The sequence below is a fragment of the Arvicola amphibius genome, chromosome 9 (assembly GCF_903992535.2).
Source record: "Arvicola amphibius chromosome 9, mArvAmp1.2, whole genome shotgun sequence".
In the NCBI taxonomy this organism is placed as follows: Eukaryota; Metazoa; Chordata; class Mammalia; order Rodentia; family Cricetidae; genus Arvicola; species Arvicola amphibius.
Genome location: NC_052055.2, coordinates 91,886,693 through 91,905,827, shown reverse-complemented (window position 1 = coordinate 91,905,827; position 19,135 = coordinate 91,886,693). Strand labels below are relative to the sequence as shown.

The 19,135-nt window shown below is 46.8% G+C and overlaps 1 protein-coding gene and 1 long non-coding RNA gene across 4 annotated transcripts in view; one reads left to right on the top strand and one right to left on the bottom strand.

Annotated features, from left to right (window-relative positions):
* The window catches only part of Cnnm4 (cyclin and CBS domain divalent metal cation transport mediator 4), a 40,210-nt gene that overhangs the window by 5,445 nt on the left and 15,630 nt on the right, over positions 1–19,135 (bottom strand). For both annotated transcript variants that reach the window (XM_038342492.1, XM_038342493.1), the window contains exons 2-5: positions 5,700–5,843; positions 5,281–5,415; positions 4,131–4,300; positions 3,756–3,852 (exon numbers count right to left, since the gene is read on the bottom strand). In XM_038342492.1, the coding sequence (XP_038198420.1) occupies positions 3,756–3,852; positions 4,131–4,300; positions 5,281–5,415; positions 5,700–5,843 (546 nt within the window). The remainder of the gene's footprint in view (positions 1–3,755; positions 3,853–4,130; positions 4,301–5,280; positions 5,416–5,699; positions 5,844–19,135) is intronic.
* LOC119822878 lies at positions 4,015–7,038 on the top strand. 2 transcript variants are annotated; one of them, XR_005286862.1, is made up of 4 exons: positions 4,015–4,178; positions 5,202–5,319; positions 5,722–5,867; positions 5,952–7,038. It is a non-coding gene; the product is annotated as an uncharacterized LOC119822878 (long non-coding RNA). The 2 variants fall into 2 exon arrangements; XR_005286861.1 differs by having other exon boundaries at positions 5,657–5,867.

The following is a 19,135-nucleotide window of genomic DNA, read 5'->3' as shown; positions in this document are numbered from 1 at the left end:
TATCTTAATTATTTGAATGATAAGACACTCTTTAGTCAATGTTTACTAACACAACAGGTGCTGACTCTGTTTTACTGCAGTACTGGGGATCGAACCCAGGGCCTGGACCACACTAGTTAAAACTCTCTCACAGAGCAGTCCCACGAGCTGAATTCAAAGTTCCCAGTAACTACCTGGCATGCATAACCAGCCTGGGCTACACAGTAAGTTCCAAGACATTCTAGGTGACAGAGTAAGATCCAATGTTTAAAAAAAGAGAAAAAGAAAAGATTGTGAGCATTGTAAGGTGCCACGTGGTGCTGGGGACTCAGTACTCTACAAGGGTGTCTCGTACTCTTAGCCACTGAGCCTTCTCTCTAGCCTCTATTTTCAATTCTTTAAAACAATTTTTAAAATTCTTTATATATAAATGCTCTATCTGCATATACATCTAAATGCCATAAGAGGGCATTGGATCCCATTATAAATGGCTGTGAGCTACCATGTAGTTGCTGGGAATTGAACTCTGGACCTCTGAAAGGATCCAATGCTCTCAAACACTGAACCATCTTTCCAGTACCACTATTTTTCTTCTAATCTGTGTCTCTGTGTGTACAGGAATGAACACACATGTTGGGGTGAACACGACGGCAGGCAGAGGACGACTTTCAGGAGTCGGTTGCCTCATCCCACCATGGATTCTGGGGACTGAACTCAGGTTACCAGGCTGTGAGGCAAGAGCTTCTACCTTCTGAGCCTTTCCTGCCTGCCCTGATGAGGGGATTTATGGAAAAGCATCCATTTTAGATACGAACACCAGGGTTCAAGCTACAAGTGCATAAACTCCTGGTCATCCATGAAATAAGAAGAGGGGAACGAATAAAGCCAGTGACAACTAAGTCGTTCTTTCTTTCTTTCTTTTTTTTTTTTTTTTTTTTTTTTTTGGTTTTTCAAGACAGGGTTTCCCTGTAGCTTTGGGGCCTGTCCTGGAACTAGCTCTTGTAGAACAGGCTGGCCTTGAACTCACAGAGATCCGCCTGCCTCTGCCTCCCTGGGATTAAAGGTGTGCGCCACCACTGCCTGGCTCTAAACCACCATTTTATTTATTATTTTTAAACCAAGGGGGTCAGAATAGTATGTACTGTGAAACATTAAGAGAAAATTCACACAAAAAAGTAAAAAGTGAGAGGCTGGTGGAGTACTTGTCTAGCATGTGTAAAGCTTTGGGTTCCGTCCCCATAAACACACACACACAAACATGGGGTGGGGACGACATTAAACTAATTATAAGCCTGGTATGGTGGCCCTTTAATCCCAGCACTTGGGAGGCAGAGACAGGTGGATCTCTGTGAGTTCAAGGCCAACCTGGTCTATAGAGTGAGTTCCAGGACACCCAGAGCTACACAGAGAAACCCTGTCTCTAAAACAACAACAGCAACGAAAACTAATTAAAAATAAAAAACCAGAACTGACTGGGTTGTCAAGTTTTAGAGCTGTTGGGGCCTGGGTTGGTTCTGACAACAACATGCTCACCAGCTTGGCCAGAATCAAGGCTGACTGGGTCCTTCCCACACCCTTTGCAGCTGTAGTTTATGTGGGGATCTTCAAACTAAACATCTCTAACTGTTCCCATGATTCCTAGGAGAGGCCAAGTCCAGAGAGGCACCTGGCATTTGTTTTTCTCCTAAGTACTTGCTGTTGGGAATGTCACACGTTAGTTGTTACAGAGAAAACAGAAATAATGAAAGTTGGCCTCAGCATATTCTACATCAGTTATCTCACTTACTGCTCCCGTCCCAAGCTTTTGAAGTGGGTACAGTGTTAGTTCCATGTTTCAAGTGAGAAAAAACAAGGCGGGGTGGAGTTTGGCTAAGAACAACAGGTAGAGATGCCTCATCCTGCCATCCTGCAGTCTTACTCATTAGGCTGTGAAGAAGGATGAGAAGGTCTAAGAAAGCTGGTGGAATGACATGCCATCCGCAGAGGCTTGTGAGCGAGTGGGAGCAGGGTGCTGGCCAGCTGGGCTTTGTTTCCTCCAGGCCACAGCAGACACAGGCTGAGCTTGCGCACTTGACTTGGTAAGGACAATCCTCCACTCCCAAACCCATTATCTAAGCATTGTATGTGTCTGTCTGTTGATGATGCTTTCTCAAGGACTGAAAGACCCTTGGAAAGGCCCTTCCAAGACTGTGGCAAACCCATCCAGAAACTGAGTCCTAGGTCACACAGAGACAACACCCATTAAGAATCAGCCTAGGAGGGAGTTCCCAGGTTCTTACGGGAGCTATTAGTGCAGCTGCAGTACAGAGCTCAGCAACAGGTGGCACTGTGCACTTCTCTAGCATGCCAGGTTACCTGAGAGCCAGGAGAGCAGGGAGTTCAGCTTGCTGGGTGAACACCCAGCCTGCACAGGAGGCGCTGGAGCAACAGAGGAGGAAGTCAGTGACCTGGGGAGGGTCACAAGCCATAGGAACAGGACGGAGAGGCAGATTCGATGGGCCAGGCTACCTCAAGCAGGGTAAAGTGGGAGTGGGGCACAGTCTAAGTGTGTCTCTTAGATGGGAAGGGTGCTCAGGATAGATCAAAGAGCCCTATGCAGAGTAAGTACCCAGAGACATCTCCCCTGCCTTCCAGCCACGCCAAATGGACTGTGATAACCTAGGGTCAAGTGACTGAGCCCCAGACCCAGAGAGTTCTCTACCCCAGCACTGAGGAGTCCCTTCTGAACAAGAACTCCCCAAACATTAGGTGGGTACAAAAGGAGTGTGAGGAGTTCCAGGCCAGTTACAAAGCAAGACCATTCCAAAATATCAAAAATTCCCTAAGAAAAAGACAAGGATGCTCTTGGTAGGAGCAGATCAGTCTTCCTTAGGCCTGATGAGTTCAGGAGAGGTGCAACTGCTCTGTAGCCCAACTTGTCTGTCCTGGATCTTGCCCTGGGAGCCTGTAACACCCTGGCTCATCCTAATGCAGTGGCTGTGCTGTGTTGATATTCAGGGATGCCTCAGCATTATGCAGCGGGAGCTTCTTGTCAAAGGATAGTGACAGGACAGGACAAATGTGGCACAGGGATTCTTTAAGAGTTACAGCAATGCCCTATTGGCATAGCCTGCCCTAGGTACCAAAGATAGCTTTTATTCTTTCCCTGCAGTAAGCTGGCACACCCCTCCCTGCCAAGGTCAGAGTGTCCACACAGGGGAAAGTCCAGGAGGGTGAGACTTGCCAGGGGACGCCTGAGCCACCCAGGACCAGAGGTCATCCTTGAGGGGACCCATCTCCCAATGATCGCCCCTACTATCAGAACCAAACTTGAACAAAATGCAGTAGCTGAGGCCCTGGGAAGCCAACGTTATCCGCAACGTATCCAGGAAAACAGGCTCGGAGCTACCTCCCAACATCAGTACGGTATGTACCCCAATTCCCTAGTCCCTAACCTTCATGTGCCTCCTATTCTGCCCTGATGATTTAGTCAGTGATGATATAGGAGTCTCCTACTGGTCCATTTTAATCTCATCAGGCTGTCTGCAGTCAAAGGCAGTTGATCATTTCAATTTCCAAAGCCCATGAACTGCCCGACTCCCTGACCAACCCTGTCTGCAGTCTTCGCAGCAGCCAGTCCCTCCCCTCACTACCTCAGCCTTCCAATGGGAAAGGCCAGCCTGTTCCCCTAGGCCTGGCAGCTCTGGCCCTTACCTGCCTCCTTCTGCTATGAGCCATCAAGGCTGCCCTTAATTTACAAGTGTCAGTAGGTCACAGGGACTTGGTCCACAACTTACCCGAGGTTGCCGAGGATAGGGCCATGGTCCCATAGTACGAGAAGGCACCTGTCTCAAACTTCATGTTCTCCTTTCCTGCTTCTACTTCCACCTTCCCCTGGAAGAACATGGGGTTAAGATTACAACACGGCTTTAGACAGGTGGTTTGAAGCCTGTGTGGCAATAAGAGAGGAGTTGAACTGGGCGGCTCTACAAACAGAGAGGTGCAAACCCTGGCCCCAGAGCCCTGCAGTGGTCAAGGCCTGGACCTGTGGGCACCTGAAGCACAGGTTCAAGCGTAGGTTGCACACTCTCCAAAGTCCCATCGGAAGGGGGAGATGCAGGAGCTTGAGGGGCGAGTGGCCTGTACTTCGAGGCCCAGCATCAGAGGCTCACCTGCAGGATGAGGACGAAGTAGTCAGCTGGCTTGTTCCGGGTATACAGGTAATGACGAATGTAGTACTTGTTGTGTTCATCGAACTTGAGCTCCTGAATGACATCTGGGTATTTGAGCAGTCGGAGCAGGATCTTCTCTGATATCAGAGAGGGGCTAAACTGGGGCACCTCTGCGAGAGAAAGAGAGAGAGAGAGAGAGAGAGAGAGAGAGAGAGAGAGAGAGAGAGAGAGAGAGAGAGAGAGAGAGGAGACTTCACATGGGGCTGGGACCAGGTAGCCCTGCCACTCTGTATTAAATCCTCCCTGCTTGGGTCACTGCTTCAAGCTGCATCTCCCTGGGAAGGGCCACGCTTGGCCTCTGCTGCTTGAATGGAATCTGTCGGCCTACAGGGCTCTAGTACTAACAGTCATGACCTTGGGCAGATGACTGGACTTAGGCGTCTCAGTTTTCTCATCAGTAAGATGAGGACAAAACTCCCCTGGGTAGTCAAGTGAGATGACCCAACATTTAGACGCATTCTTCCCTTGTGCAAGTTCATAAGTGTTCCTACAATTACTACTCTCTGCACCAACGACTACTAGCAAGAAAACACAAAGGGAAAGGAATTCTTGTACCTTTAGCAAGTGAGCCAGAAGGAAGTTGGAGTAAGAGTGACAGCATGGGTAGCCAGTGTTTTCCTGAACTGTCACCCGGGCCCCAAAGGGTGGTCTGAATTAGAGGTGATAAGAGAGAAATGCCACTGATTTACAAGTCAGCTCCGCAGGCTGACCTGGGGGCACAAGGTCTTCCCCTGCATAGGCGGAAACTGGTGGGTAAGCTGGTATTGGGAACAGGCTCCTCAGGGCAGGTGAGCAGGCCAGGAGTAGGCAGAGCACACTGCAGAGCCACAGCCTGAAGGACCTGGGGCTCCCAGGTACTCCCTTGGAAGTCTCAGTACTTGCTTTGTTAGCTAGATTGTTACTGGAAGTCTGTGATAGCCAGTCATGGTGAACAAAGAAGGAGGAGGGAGCGATACCTGAACCCTTCTAGAGTGAATGTGTCTCAGCTCATACTGCTCTCTCTCTATCCAGGAGGAGTGGCCAGAGGCTCAGGTTACCCCCTTTGTGACTGTACCTCCACCCATGAGGAAGGCACTTCCCATACTCTTACCTGTGGCCAGGAAGCGATGAGCAGCTAGAAGAAGCTGAGGTGAGATTTTCACTTTGAGTTCATTGTCAGTATCCTTGAAGGCGGAGAAGTCACGTTTGTTCTTCACAGATACCCGTTTCCGGGATCGATTATCAGCTGTAAAAAAGAGAAGTCTGGAATTGAGCCCCTGATCTCTGAGGGCTAGAACTTGACTCTCTAGTTCCCAGGCCTCTCTCCACAGGGAGGACAGAGGACTCCAGGCACTGCGCCCAGCATCATGTTCCCTCCTCACCACAGCCAGTGAAGGGCACCTGGCTGGCCAGTAGGCCTGGCTCAGTGGGCTGGGGCCCCCACATCCCTGAACTGAAGTCTTGCTACCTAAAGACACTAATTTCAGAGCTGCCATGGGATTCTGGGCCCGTGGAGAGGGCTGAACTCACTGTACATGTCCGACTCGTCCAGGATCTCAGATTTGATGATCTCCTCAATGACGTCCTCCAGTGTGACCAAGCCCAGCACCTCGTAGAAGGGGTCGCCCTCCCCTTCATTGTTCACCTTCTGCACGATGGCCAGGTGGGACTTCCCTGTAGGAGAGGACACTAAGTCAGGTATGAAGCTCCCTCAACACAAGGTCAACACGTTTAGGGCTGAGTCGCTGGGGCAGAGTCACTGCCGTTTTCTTTCCTTTCCAGGTTTCTGATGATTGTTCTACAAGGAGACACTGCCCTTATGAACAGGAAGACCCACAGTATTTTTAAATGTATTACAATTGGGATCCTTTGCTTAAAGAGGATGGAAACCAGGTGTGGTAACTCACATCTGTCATCCCAATACTCAGGAGGTGGAGGCAGGATTGCTGCAAGGTTGAGGCCATCCTGGGTTACACAGTCAATCCCAGGCCAGCCTGAACTATATGTAACCCCCTGTCACATACCAAAGAAGAAGAAAAAAAACCTAAGGAGGATAAAATGACAGGCTCTGCCAGGCACTGCCTGTCAGGGATTCTGAGGCCCCAGGAAAGAGGCTATAGTACAAGACCACAGGAAGCCCTTGGTCAGTGGTGTGTCTATGCCAGCTGGACAGGGGGTCTCACACCACCCAGGGCCTCATGGACCTCTACACCCAGTTCTCTTACACAGTTCTGCCTAGCAAACTCCCTTACAGGAAACCAAGGTCTGTTGTACTGCCCAAAGCCAAGGCTCTGGGTCTCAAAAGCACTAACAAACTCACTGTATCAGGCCAGGCAGCGTCCACAATTGGGAAGGCCTTCCTGGGGTGATCAAGTCGCAGCCTGGATTCAGGTCCTGAGACGGGGAAGGGGCTTTGGTGCAAAGATATGAATTGTCCCACCACCAGATTCCCTGAAGTTGGAGTTGTTGGTGTTGTAAGCTGTGTTGTTGGGAACCAAACTAACAACAGTAAGTGCCCTTAACCAGAGAGCCATGCCTCTAGCCTGTAACTTTTGACAAGGTTGGGGAATAAACATCCTGATTGGACAGGAATTCAATTACCACACCCTTCAGTGAATTCCTCAAAAGAGCCACAGGCTCTGAGCAAATCTTAACACACAGTCATGGTTTTACTGGGGCTACAGGAGAGGCTGGCGGCTTCTCTAAAGGACGGAAATGCCCACTGTAGATAGAACAAGCTGGTGGCGGCCACACAAGTGACAGGCACTTTGTAGGTAGGTAGCCCTGGGGAACCAAACTGAATAGTCGGTCCTGCTCTATGCCAAGAATTCTGGACACTTTCCCTAAAGATGGCTTGCCCACTGGGCCCTACAAAGCTTTGTCAAAGGGAACACCTGTTTATCCTGGCAGAACCTTCCTCTCTGGTGAAAGAAAGACCCTTCTTTCAGGGTCATCAGTGACCTTCAGTGGTGAGGTTTCATTCTTAGAGGCTCTGCTGGCAAGGGGTCCTCCCTCCCTCCTGAAAACCCTTCTTCCATTGTTCTGCTGTGGCTGATCCCAGGGCTTCCTCCTCTCTCTGTCTCTAGGGTTTTTTGTTTGGTTGGTTGGTTGGTTTGGTTTAGTTTTGGTTTTGGTTTTTGAGACAGGGTTTCTCTGTGTTGCTTTGGAACCTTTCCTGGAACTAGCTCTTGTAGACCAGACTGGCCTTGACTCACAGAGATCCACCCGCCTCTGTCTCCCGAGTGCTGGGATTAAAGGAGTGCGCCACCACCACCCAGCTCTAGTTTGCCTTTTAATTAAAACGACAACAATAAAATCCAAACTTATGTGTGTAGGTGTTAACCTGGATGTATGCATGTACACTGCAAGCACACTTGATATCCCTGAGGCCAGCAGGGGGCATCAGATCCCCAGAACTGAACTGGAGTTACAGCAATGGTGAGATGCCAGGTTTCTGTGTTTTGTCTTTGAAATACGGTATACCATATAACTCAAGCTAACTATATATGTATATATATACATATAACTCATGGTTCTCCTGACTCAGTTTTTTAAATGCTTGAGTTATAAATGTGTGTAAAGGCACGCCACTAAGTCTGGTTCCTTCCTGATTTCTTAGTGCTGGAGGGCTGAGTCTATGCAGTCAGTACCTTGCCTAGTGACTTAAATAGTCATATGTCAAGATATCTCAAAACAAAACAAAAAACAAAGCCTTGTGGTTTTTCGTTTTTTTGTTTTTGAGGTAGGGTCTCATGTAAACGAGAATCACCTCGAACTCCTGACCTTCCTGTGACCATTGCCCAAATTCTGGGGTTAGAGGCCTGCATCATCCTGCCCAGTTTCTATAGTGCTCACAATCCAACCCAGGGCTTTGTGCAGGCTGGCCAAGCACTCTAATAATTGTGCTCCATTCCCAGACTCTAAGTAAAAGTTTATAGCCCTCTCCTGTGCCCCACAACCGTTCTATTCAACTGCAAGCTAAAAGCCTTAACACCTTGAACCTAAGGGCTAAGAGCTAATTCACATGCCCCCAGCCTTTCTCATCTTTGCTCAAGACATCCCATCTGTCTTTGCAGCCAGTCAGATTCAGAGGCAGTGGTGAGCCTGGCTGCCTGTCTTCCCCTTCCTCTTCATCTGCTCAGCTGCAAATGAGAGGAAGGAGAAATGGATGCAGACTGGAGAAAGAAACGGTTTAGGTTTTAGTAATTTTGAAGTTCCCATGCTACTGACTCACCATTTAGAGCAAATAGATCACTGGGGAAGAAAGGCCATCAATGGGCTTAGCCATCACTGGCCGCTGCATGCTGACAACAATACCCTGCCTGTCAAGACATGCCCACTGCTGCCAGCAGTGGTATGACCATTACGGGGTAACCAACCACTTTCCGACTGATGTGACGCCTGCTCCAAAGGAGAGAATTCATGTCTGGTACAGTAAACCTGGTCAAAAGCCCACCGCTGAGAAGGTCATAGACCCCAAACTGGAGCTTAGAGTTGTTTGGCTAAATGGTCATTTTGCTAAATTTGTTTATTTATGTTTATACTCACAGATTTGTGCTGCTCTCAACCTTAATTAGAGAAACTTTTTACAGTAGGCAGCAGCTAATGCAGAGATTCCTAACTAGTCAGGATGCTGAGAGTGGCTGAGAGTGGTCAGCCCTAAACGGGGCAGCCATCACCACCACAACCCCACGCCACCATCAACAACCAAGGCTCAGGGGTCGTCGGGAGAGCTGCAATGGGAAGAACATGATAGCTGGAGGATGGAGAGGACATGACACGGGCAACGCATCCACGAACTCACAGCAGCTATGATTACCCACACAAGGCTTGCACAAGCCAGCAAAACTGGAAGTTGTTATTAATACTCTAGTGGATGGCCCCACACCTATATACATATGAGTATCCCCAAACAGGCATAAGGGATTTCTTTCTTTCTTTTTTTATTTTTAGATATATATATATATATATATATATATATATATATATATATATATATATACATATATATATGTGTGTGTGTGTGTGTGTGTTTTGCCTGCACATATATATGTGTGACATGTGTCTTGTGACCAAAGAGGGCAGAGGATCCCCTGAAACTGGAGTTACAGATGGTTGTGAACCACCAGAGGACCCCACCAGGTCCTCTGTGCTTCTTTACTCTTGACTACTGACCATCTCTCTGGCACCTGGACTATCTAAGGGAAAAAGAAAAGAGGCTATAAAACTAGAAAGGTACATGTTAGAGGGGTTGGAAGTGGATATGACCAAAATACATCGTATCTACTACGTATGACATACAACATTTTCAAAGAATAAAGAAAAATATTTTATAAAAATAATAAAGCATGGGGGGGTGCACGCCTTTAATCCCAGCATTCCAGAGACAGAGGCAGGAGATTCTCTGTGAGTTTGAGGCGAGCCTGGTCTACAGATCGAGTTCCAGGATAAGCTGGGGCTATACAGGAAAACCCTGCCTTGAAATATCAAATTAAAAAAAAATAAAAGAATTACTTTGAGCTGGGTGTGGTGGCACATGCCTTTAATCCTAGCATTTGGGAGGCAGATGTGGGCAGAGCTCTGAGTTCTTGGCCAGCTTAGTCTACAGAGCGAATTCCAGGACAGCCAGGGCTACTCAGAGAAATCATGTCTCAAAAAACCGAAATAATAATAATATTAGATCAGGAACTGGGAGTGCAGCTCAGTATTAGAGAGCTCGTATGCCCCAGCACCAAGAAATAAAACAAAATTAGATATATAAATTTAAGACTTGAACTTATAGTTTTATTATAAGTTTGTAATTCTAATATAAAAGTTTATTTTAATGAGCTACCTGACTTTGTTGTTGATGATCATTCTACTAGATGATTGGACTTGGGCTGTGGCTGAGACAAGAAATGAAGAGTATTTAAATAGTGCCTACAGTGGAAAATTCCACATTTTTCAAAGTAGTATTCATTAAAGAAAAACTGGGGAAATATAATAAAATGTTAATATTTGGTTGAGACATATATAACTGCTGGTACTTGGCTACTTTTGACCCAAAACATCAATTTCATAGGGTATAACCTAAGGATGGGCTTTTTCATTTTTATCTTCCTCTATACAGACTTCCACATTTTCTATAATTAATTGTATTAATTTTATAATCAGAAGGAACACACAAAGTAACTTTTTTAAAAAGGTGGCATTGTGCCGGGCGGTGGTGGCGCACGCCTTTAATCCCAGCACTCGGGAGGCAGAGGCAGGCGGATCTCTGTGAGTTCGAGACCAGCCTGGTCTACAAGAGCTAGTTCCAGGACAGGCTCCAAAGCTACAGAGAAACCCTGTCTCGAAAAACCAAAAAAAAAAAAAAAAAAAAAAGGTGGCATTGTGGGGAGCTGGAAAGATGCCTCGGCATTAGAGTCCAGTTCCGGCATCCACGCTAGGTGGCTCACAACTGCCAGAAAGAAACCACAGCTCTAGGTCATTTGCCGCCCTCTTCTGGGCTCCACGGGTACCTGTCCGCATGCACGCATGCTCACACAAGACACACACACACACACACACACTCAGAAACAACAACACGCTAAGGTCTTGGAGACAGCTCCCGCCTGGTGGAAGGAGAGGACAGATTACAGAGCTGTCCTCTGACATCTGCACATGTACATCATAGCATGCGCATGCCAACACACATGAAAACAAAACGAGATGCAAAGGAATACTGTAAAGACACTCTGAAACTGCTTCTCAGTGACTTCCTAAATGCAAGCACTGTTTGAAAGGGGACAACTGAGGGGGGTGGGAACCAGGAAAAGGAACATCCTGGAATCCCCTGGAATCCTCAGTATCTCGAGTCTCACCTTGCAGCAAGCTTGCCCACTCTCCCCTTTACTGACCTTTATTCAGAACTAGTCAGGGGAAACCTTACCCTCTCCAGACAGCATAGGGGAGGCCTCCACCAATCCCCTCAGTCATGGCCCTGTCTCACATAGAACAAGTTAAAAATTGAAGGCAAGAAGAGAAAGAACCTATCACTCAAGTCTCTCAGCAACTCCTTTTGCTTCCAGGTTTCCCATGTCACATCTGGTTTTGTTTAGTTTTTTGTTTATTTGTTTTTGTTTGAGCCAGAGTCTCCCGTAGTCCAGGCTAACCTTGAATTCACTATGTAGCTTATGACGACCTTGAACTCCTGAGCCTGTCCCCTCCCCAAAGCTGGGCTTACGTCCGTGTGCACCATGCCCAGGCATGGCATCTGTCTTCTCCGCCCAAAGCTCACACATCATCCCAGCTAGCCCGGAAGGTTTTCTTTACACCCAGCCCAGACCTCGTTGCTTCCTTGCATGGCATCTGGAATTTCAGCTCACCAGTGTCAGGTGCTCCAAACCCTCACCCAGATTTAAAACAGCGGTCTCTAGAGCCCTAGAAGGCCAGAACCCCACCCTGCATGGCACTTATTTTAGCAAACTGTCATGTCCTCCTCCCTCCCATTTAAAAAAATTACAATCTATCAAATACTATAAGGAAATGTGTTATTGGGTTCTGGGTTTCAAAGTCCACAGGGGCCCCCAGCAGCCCCAGCTACTTTTCTCCTGGGGAAGAAACAAGGCCCCAGATCACACACATTAAAAAAAAAAAAAAAAAAAAAAAAAAAACTTACTACCAGAGATGGTGTCCTTAGTGGCCTCCTCATTGGATCACTCAAAATCCCAAGTTCTGAGAGCTGGTCCTCGGAGCCGACTTGGTGGCTAGACACCATGGCCTTGAGGCTAAGTTGTGCACCTACAGATGGCTGGGCACTCTGACTTCCTGGCAACTGTCTCCTTTTGCCTCCCTTTGCCCAGGCTTGAGCAGGATTAAGCTGGCTATTAATAGTGCTGACCTCAGCCAGCAGGAGGAGCAGCCGCCCTTCCCAGCACGAAGGGGTGGGCGAGGAGTCAGCCAGAGTGGGACAAGTACCTTGCCTTCCAGCCTGGGAAGACTGGGACAATTTATCCATCATCTTAGGTTCATCTCTCAGGCTGGACACATGACCTGGCAGAAGCCAGGAAACCAACAGGTTGTGGTTGCCCAGCAGACTGGACCTGCACTCACTGTGCTCAAGCCACGCTGGGTTTCCAAGGCTGTAAGAAAACAGTGGGAGCCTGAGGAGACGGCACAGTTGGTAAAGTACTTGCCTTGCAAACACAAGGACCCAAGTCTGATCCCCAGACTCTATGTAAAATAATGATAATTAACACCAATAAATAATAAAGAAAAAAATGGGGTTGCCTGAGCACTGAGAGGCGGGCCAATACCACTGACCTACGGGAATCATGTGAGTAGGCAGGCTAGGGAGGGGCATGGCCACCCTTGTTTCCCTGGAAAACAGATAAGAGAACCAGTCTGCCCAACTGCCCAGGAGTATCATAGACAGGCTACACCACAGGACAGAAGGAGCTCAGAAGCAACAAGCAGTGGTCTCACATAAAGGTCCTCAATTTACAACCCTCCCACTTGGACCATTCAAACATTAGAGCTCCCTTTATCCACAGCTAGGGTGGGGGCTGGCCTGCGACAGATTAGCCAGTCATAACAGAAAGGAATGCTAAAGAAACCCTTAATTCAATTCAATTAATTTCACTTACATACTTCAGTAATTTCACTTATTATTATCTGTGTGTGTGGTGGGGGGGAGGGCACGTGCAATGCACAGATGGAGGTCAGAGGAGAACTTGTGAGGTTGGTTCTCTCATTCCATATTAATGAGTTCTAGGGCTCTATCTTAGGTAGGTTAGCTTGTGAAGTAAGAACCTTTGCCCTCTGAGCCAGCTCACAGGCCCACATTTTATTCATTCTCAGTACAGGGATTCAATACTGTCTCGTTATGGTGCCTAAACTTCTCTCCAAGTCCTGGGTTCCTGGGCTCAAGTAACCCTCTTCCCTTGGCCTCTCTTAAAGGCACATGCCACCGTGCCTAGTAATAAGACTACAGTGACCACAGCAGCACTCACGAGTTCAGAAATAAAGTCCAGTATTTGGAAGGCAGAGGCAGGAGGATTGCCACAAGTTCAAAGCTAGCCTGGGCTATATAGAGAACTTCAGGTCAACCAAACTAACTTTGTTTTTAAAACAAAGCAAAACCTCCAGTTGGCACTTGCCGTGTGTGTGTGTGTGTGTGTGTGTGTGTGTGTGTGTGTGTTATCATATTACAAATCTGACATTTTGAATCAAAAGAAAAAAGGAGACTATTCACTGGAAGGTACTAGGCTAATTGGGCCAGCTCTCACTGCAAGCCTTTATAAACCAAGGGGGGAAAAATCACGTTTGTTTTATGTCTGTTTGTTAGCCACTGAGCCATCTCTTTGGCTCCTGTGATTTGTTTTGGTTTTTTTGACACAGGGTCTCCATTTGCACCTCAGGGTGGCCTGAAACTGTAGCCTAGGCTGGCCTGAGGTTCACTGCAGTCCCCTGCTCAAAACCTTACTTTTAATTACAAATACAATGACTACAAATTGATCCAATGAGATGCAAGCTCCAAAAACGACCTAGGAAGTTTGTTGCTGTGCTGTCTTGGCAGTGCTAGGGCCCCAACCCAGTGAGCTACCAGGGCTTTTCGATTCATCAGAGCAGTATTCCGCATTAGTAGAAGAACCAGCCACTGCTGCTGGGGTTTAACGATTTCCTTCAGGAACATGGCAGTGTGTTAAAGTGCACAATGTGCAAGACCTTGGACCCAGCCCCTTCTTCCACTCCTAGTGACTTACTACTAAGGAAACACCCAGAGTGTGCAAGGTGTATCCAGGAAGACCCAGCCAATATTTATAACACAGAACTGCAGCCACTAAAAGGGATGACTCAGACCTAAATTTACTGAAGGAACTAGTGATTCACAGTATGCACAAAACAAACAAAAGTTATGACCACCACAGAAGCTGGGTGTGGTGGTGCATGCCTGTAATTTTAGGACTTTAGGCTGGGGCAGGAAGATCACTAGTTCAAGAGCAGCCGGGACTACAGAGGGAATTTGACATCAGGATGGACTACGCAGTGAGACTGGCTCAGACAAACAAACAAGGGCAGCAACAAAAGCCAATGCAGGAAGAGTGATGGCCATGCTTCACGATACAGAAATGGCATTTTATACTAACTTCTACTCTGTCTTCTCAGTTTTACAGAAGAAAAATGATGAGAATGCCACTTTCATGATGAGCCACGGAAAGTAAGCAGTTTCTTTCTCACTAACTCAGGCAATATAACAAAATCCAGCTCAAAACTAAGTAAATAGGGCTGGACGTGCTGGCACACTTTAATCTTAGCCCAAAAAAGGCAGAGGCAGGAGGATTTCTGTGAGTTTAAGGTTAGCCTCATCTACACATCCAATTCCAGGCCAGCCAAGGTGGCACAGGGAAAGCCTGTCTCAAAAAAGACTGGAGAGCTGGCTCAGTGGTTAAGTGGTTAACTTGTTGTTCTTGCAGAGGACCTGAGTTCAAATCCCAGCACTCACATGGTGGTTCACAGTCAAACATAACCCCATTTCCAAGGACTCCAACATGGTACACATGAACGCAGGTAGGTAAAATATTCACACACACACACAGAGAGAGAGAGCAAAAAGAAAAGTGTGTCCCTTCCTGAGCCTTGGCTTTTGTCCTCAGCCAGTTCACCTGGATCCCAGTTTCACCACTAGATCACAAGGTGTGTCACTGCCATACCAGCCTCCTTCCTTCCAAGGGACAAGCAAATTATGACCAAGCCTTTGTTTTCTGTTGTGAATAATACTGTAGTGAAAATCTCTGCATAAACATCTATTGCTTGACTCATAGGAATTAGTCCCATACATTTGCAAAACAGAGTTACCGGGCCAAAGGGTCCCTACAATGGCACACTTAGTATGCTCTCTACCCCCCTTCTCAGAGGGAGCTCAGGTTTCCACTCTTCCCAGCAGAGTCACGCTCCTATCCGCTCCTCTACATCTTGCATAAGGCATAGTGGGTGCTCAATAAACCAGCAAGCAATTCAATAGATGCCATCAATGAAAACAGTGTGTCATAACTAAGTATGTCATTGTTTTTGACTTAAATTTTTTGAGATAGAGTCTCACTATGTAGTCCTAGATGGCCTGGAACTCAGAAATCCTGGTGCCTCTATTTGTGATGGGCACGATCAAGTGATGGGATTGAAGGTGTGTGGCACTATGTCTGGATTAGATAAGTTTTTAATCTTTTAAAAATATTTATTTATTTATATTTATTTTATGTGTGTGGGTGTTTTGCTTGCAGGTAGACCTGTGCATATACATGTACTAGGTACATGCAGTGCCCTTGAATGCCAGAAGAGGGCATCAGACCCTCTAAACTGGAATTACAGACAGGTGTGAGCTATCCTGTGAATGCTGGGTCCCAATCCCAGGTCCTATGCAAGAGCAAAGGCTCTTAACTGTTAAGCTATCTCTCGGAAATGACAAAGGGAAAAACGATGGAGTAAAGCTAAAGCAGAAAAAAAAGCGAGCACAGTTGATAGATGACAACCTCAAAGAAGAGAGAGACAGTGATGTAGCCACTGTGGCCAACTTGCCAAAAACACAGGTGGGGAGCCATGTGAGGAGAGGGTTCCTGGGAACAGCACAACACAAGGACACTACACAGATTGCAGAGCCAGGCCTACCCAGAACCTGTCAGTGCCAGCTCTGCTCACACTTAGGTCCAAATCCAAAATGGGTAAAGTTCCCTTTTATTTGCACACACACTGACCATGGCCCTGTCTGGATCTGCCTGTGCGTGGGGAGGGTCCGAACATTCTACCCCCTCCCCAGCAGCCGAGAGGGAACACACCGGAGGGGTTCCTTACACTAAGTCAGACAAATCCTCACCAAGCAGACAGAGGCTCAACTGTGTCTTCTGGAAGCCAACGGCAGGTGGGAGGGAACATGAAGACAGAGGCAGCAGGCTAGGAAGGCCAGCCTTGCTGACCACAGCAAGGGGAAGTATGATGACTGGGCTGGGGCTGACGGGAGCTGGCCACAATGATTCAAAATTGTTCCCTAAGAACGCCATTTAAAGCCGACTTCTAGCTACTGTCATTAACCGTGGATCCCACCCTGGGTGTACTTTGTGTCTTTAGAGAGAACAGACTTTGTTCTAAAGCTAACACACAGTATTAACTATTAGGAAAACAAATTTAAACATGGTGACTTCATCTTTTCTTGTTTAAAAATTATGTTGGGTGGGCGAGATGGCTCAGTGGGTAAAGGTTCCTGCGCTGAGTTTCATCTTTTGTTCACATGGTAGAAGAGAGAACCAATTTCTGCAAGTTGTCCCTTGACCACACGCACACACCAGGATACACTCTTACACATAATAATAAGTATACGAAAAATTGCTTTTAGTTGCTTGTTTTATGAAATATACTATCAAAAAGGTTGCTATACATATATAACTTTTGAAAGAACAGATAGAAAAACTAAAAATCACCTCTTTTGAGTAGCATATATAACAAAAAGTTAGGAAAACCCCTGTGCTGGGGCTGGAGAGATGGCTCAGTGGTTAAGAGCACTGACTGCTCTTCCGAGGCCTTGAGCTCAACTCCTAGCAACCATACGGTGGCTCACAACCACCGATAATAAGAGCGGGTGCCAACTTCTGTCTGCAGGGACACATGCAGGCAGACCACTGTATACATAATAAATAAATAAATAAATAAATAAATCTTGTAAATAAAAAGAAAGGAAGGAAGGAAGGAAGGAAGGAAGGAAGGAAAGAAGGAAGGAAGGAAAAGCCCTGCAGAATAGCCCTGCAGTCTCAGTTCTTCAGGAGGCTGGCTACTTAGGAAGTTTGTCTAATACCGGGATGAACAACACGGTGGGGCTCCACTGGCAGAAAAGGAGCAAGACTAGGGCTAGTGGGATGGCTTAGTGGATAAAGGCCCTTGCCACCAAGCCTGACGACCTGAGCTCAATTCCCAGCCCAGGATCCACATGGTAGGAGGAAAGGACCCACTTAGGCAAGCTGTCCTCTGACCACTACACCTATGCCGCAATATGTGTACACACACTGTCTGTCTGTCTGTCCGTCTATTTACTTACCTACCTACATAGCTAAATAAATGAAATTTAATTAAAAGAAATACATATAGAGATGCCCACACGGTGTCACCATCACAGCCTTAGGGTGACCTTCTCTCCAGAAGTCTGTTTGTCCCCACAGTCGTGTGCTGAGAAGGATCCCAGGAAGTGCCCCTGAGTCTCCTACTACAGACCTCCACCCTGAATTTAACTAGAGAAGCCACATCCAGGGTCATTATGCCAGGAGGTGATAATGGCTGTATGCCCTGACTTCAGCACCCAGGGGTGGAGCTGCTGATAAAAACAAGACAGGGACTCTGAGACTGGTTCCCTACCCCAGGGACATGCTCATGCTCTTGATTTTTTTCATTCCATTGTTAATCTCTAGGTTTTGAATCTATTTATGATGGGAAATATTAAACACACACAAAAGTAGAGATAATAACATAATTGCAGCCTCCTCTACTTTAAATACTTAACTACTCCTGGCCAATCTTGCTTCCTCTTTACCCCCACTCACTTTACTGGTTTTTGTGTTTTGAGGTAAAGACCAGGCTTTATCTGCAAACATCTGTAAAACTATATCTGCAGATTCTAATATTTCAATTTGTAGCTCAAGAGGACTCTTTTGAGAGACAGAGTTTTGCTCAAACTTGTTATCTTAGTGAGGTTTCCATTATTGTGATAAAGACCATGACCCACCCCGCCCCCCAAAAAAGGCAAATTGGGAAGGAAAGAGATTCTTTGGCTTATAAACTAAGCTGAGACACAGTCCATGGAGAAAAGTTAAGACAGAACTCGGGGCAGGAATCTGGAGCTGGAACTGGGGTGGAGGCCAGAGGACAGGCTGCTCACTGGCTTGCTCTTCATGGCTTGTGCACTTTACTTTCTTATATACCCAATATCGCATGCCCAGGGGTGGCAGCGGCCACAGTGGACTAGGCCCTCCCTCATCAATCATCAATCAAGAAAATGTCCCACAGGCGTGTCTATATGCCAATCAGATGGAGGCCATTTTCTCAACGGAAGTTCCCTCTTCTCAGTTGACTGTAGCTTGAGTCAAGATGACAAAAAAATTACCAGTATTTGTACAAATACTTGTACAAAGGGACTTTTTCTTTTTTCTTTTCTTTTTTCTTTTTTCTTTCTTTTTTTTTTTGGTTTTTCGAGACAGGGTTTCCCTGTAGTTTCTAGAGCCCGTCCTGGAACTAGCTCTTGTAGACCAGGCTGGCCTCGAACTCAGAGATCCGCCTGCCTCTGCCTCCCGAGTGCTGGGATTAAAGGCGTGCGCCACCACCACCCAGCCCCAGGACTTTTTCTTTTTTTTGAGGCATGGTTTCACGTAACCAGGCTGACCTCAAATTCACTATGCAGCTGAGGATAACTTGAAATTTCTGATCCTCCTGCCTCTCCCTCTCAAGCACTAGGGTTACACACAGGCACCATCACGCTCAGTTTGTGGAGGACTGGCACTTCAGGCACGCAAAGCAAGTATCCCACCAACTAAACTACGTTACCAGCACCCAAATGTACTGTTAAAAGTTAAAATATTATCATATACGTGCATGCATATGTGTGTGTATTCATTTAAAAATACCCCCCACTCCCCAAAATCTTACAGTTAGTTGCAGCTATCTTGGAAAGGTAGACATACATATTTGTGTTTTTGAGACAAGGTTTCACTACATAGCCCTAGCTGTCCTAGAAATCACTATGAAGACCAAGCTGGCCTTAAACTCCCAGAGATCTACCTGCCTCTGCCTCCTGAAAGCTGGGATTAAAGGCGTGTGCCACCACACTGTATGTATATATATGTATATAACACATATCTACAAATGTTTACTATTCCCCACCCCATCCCCAGGCATTGGTATAAAAGAGGAAGCAAGGATATGAAGCGTATTTATAATCTTGTCTTGCTGGGAGTGTAGTTTAACAGCAAACC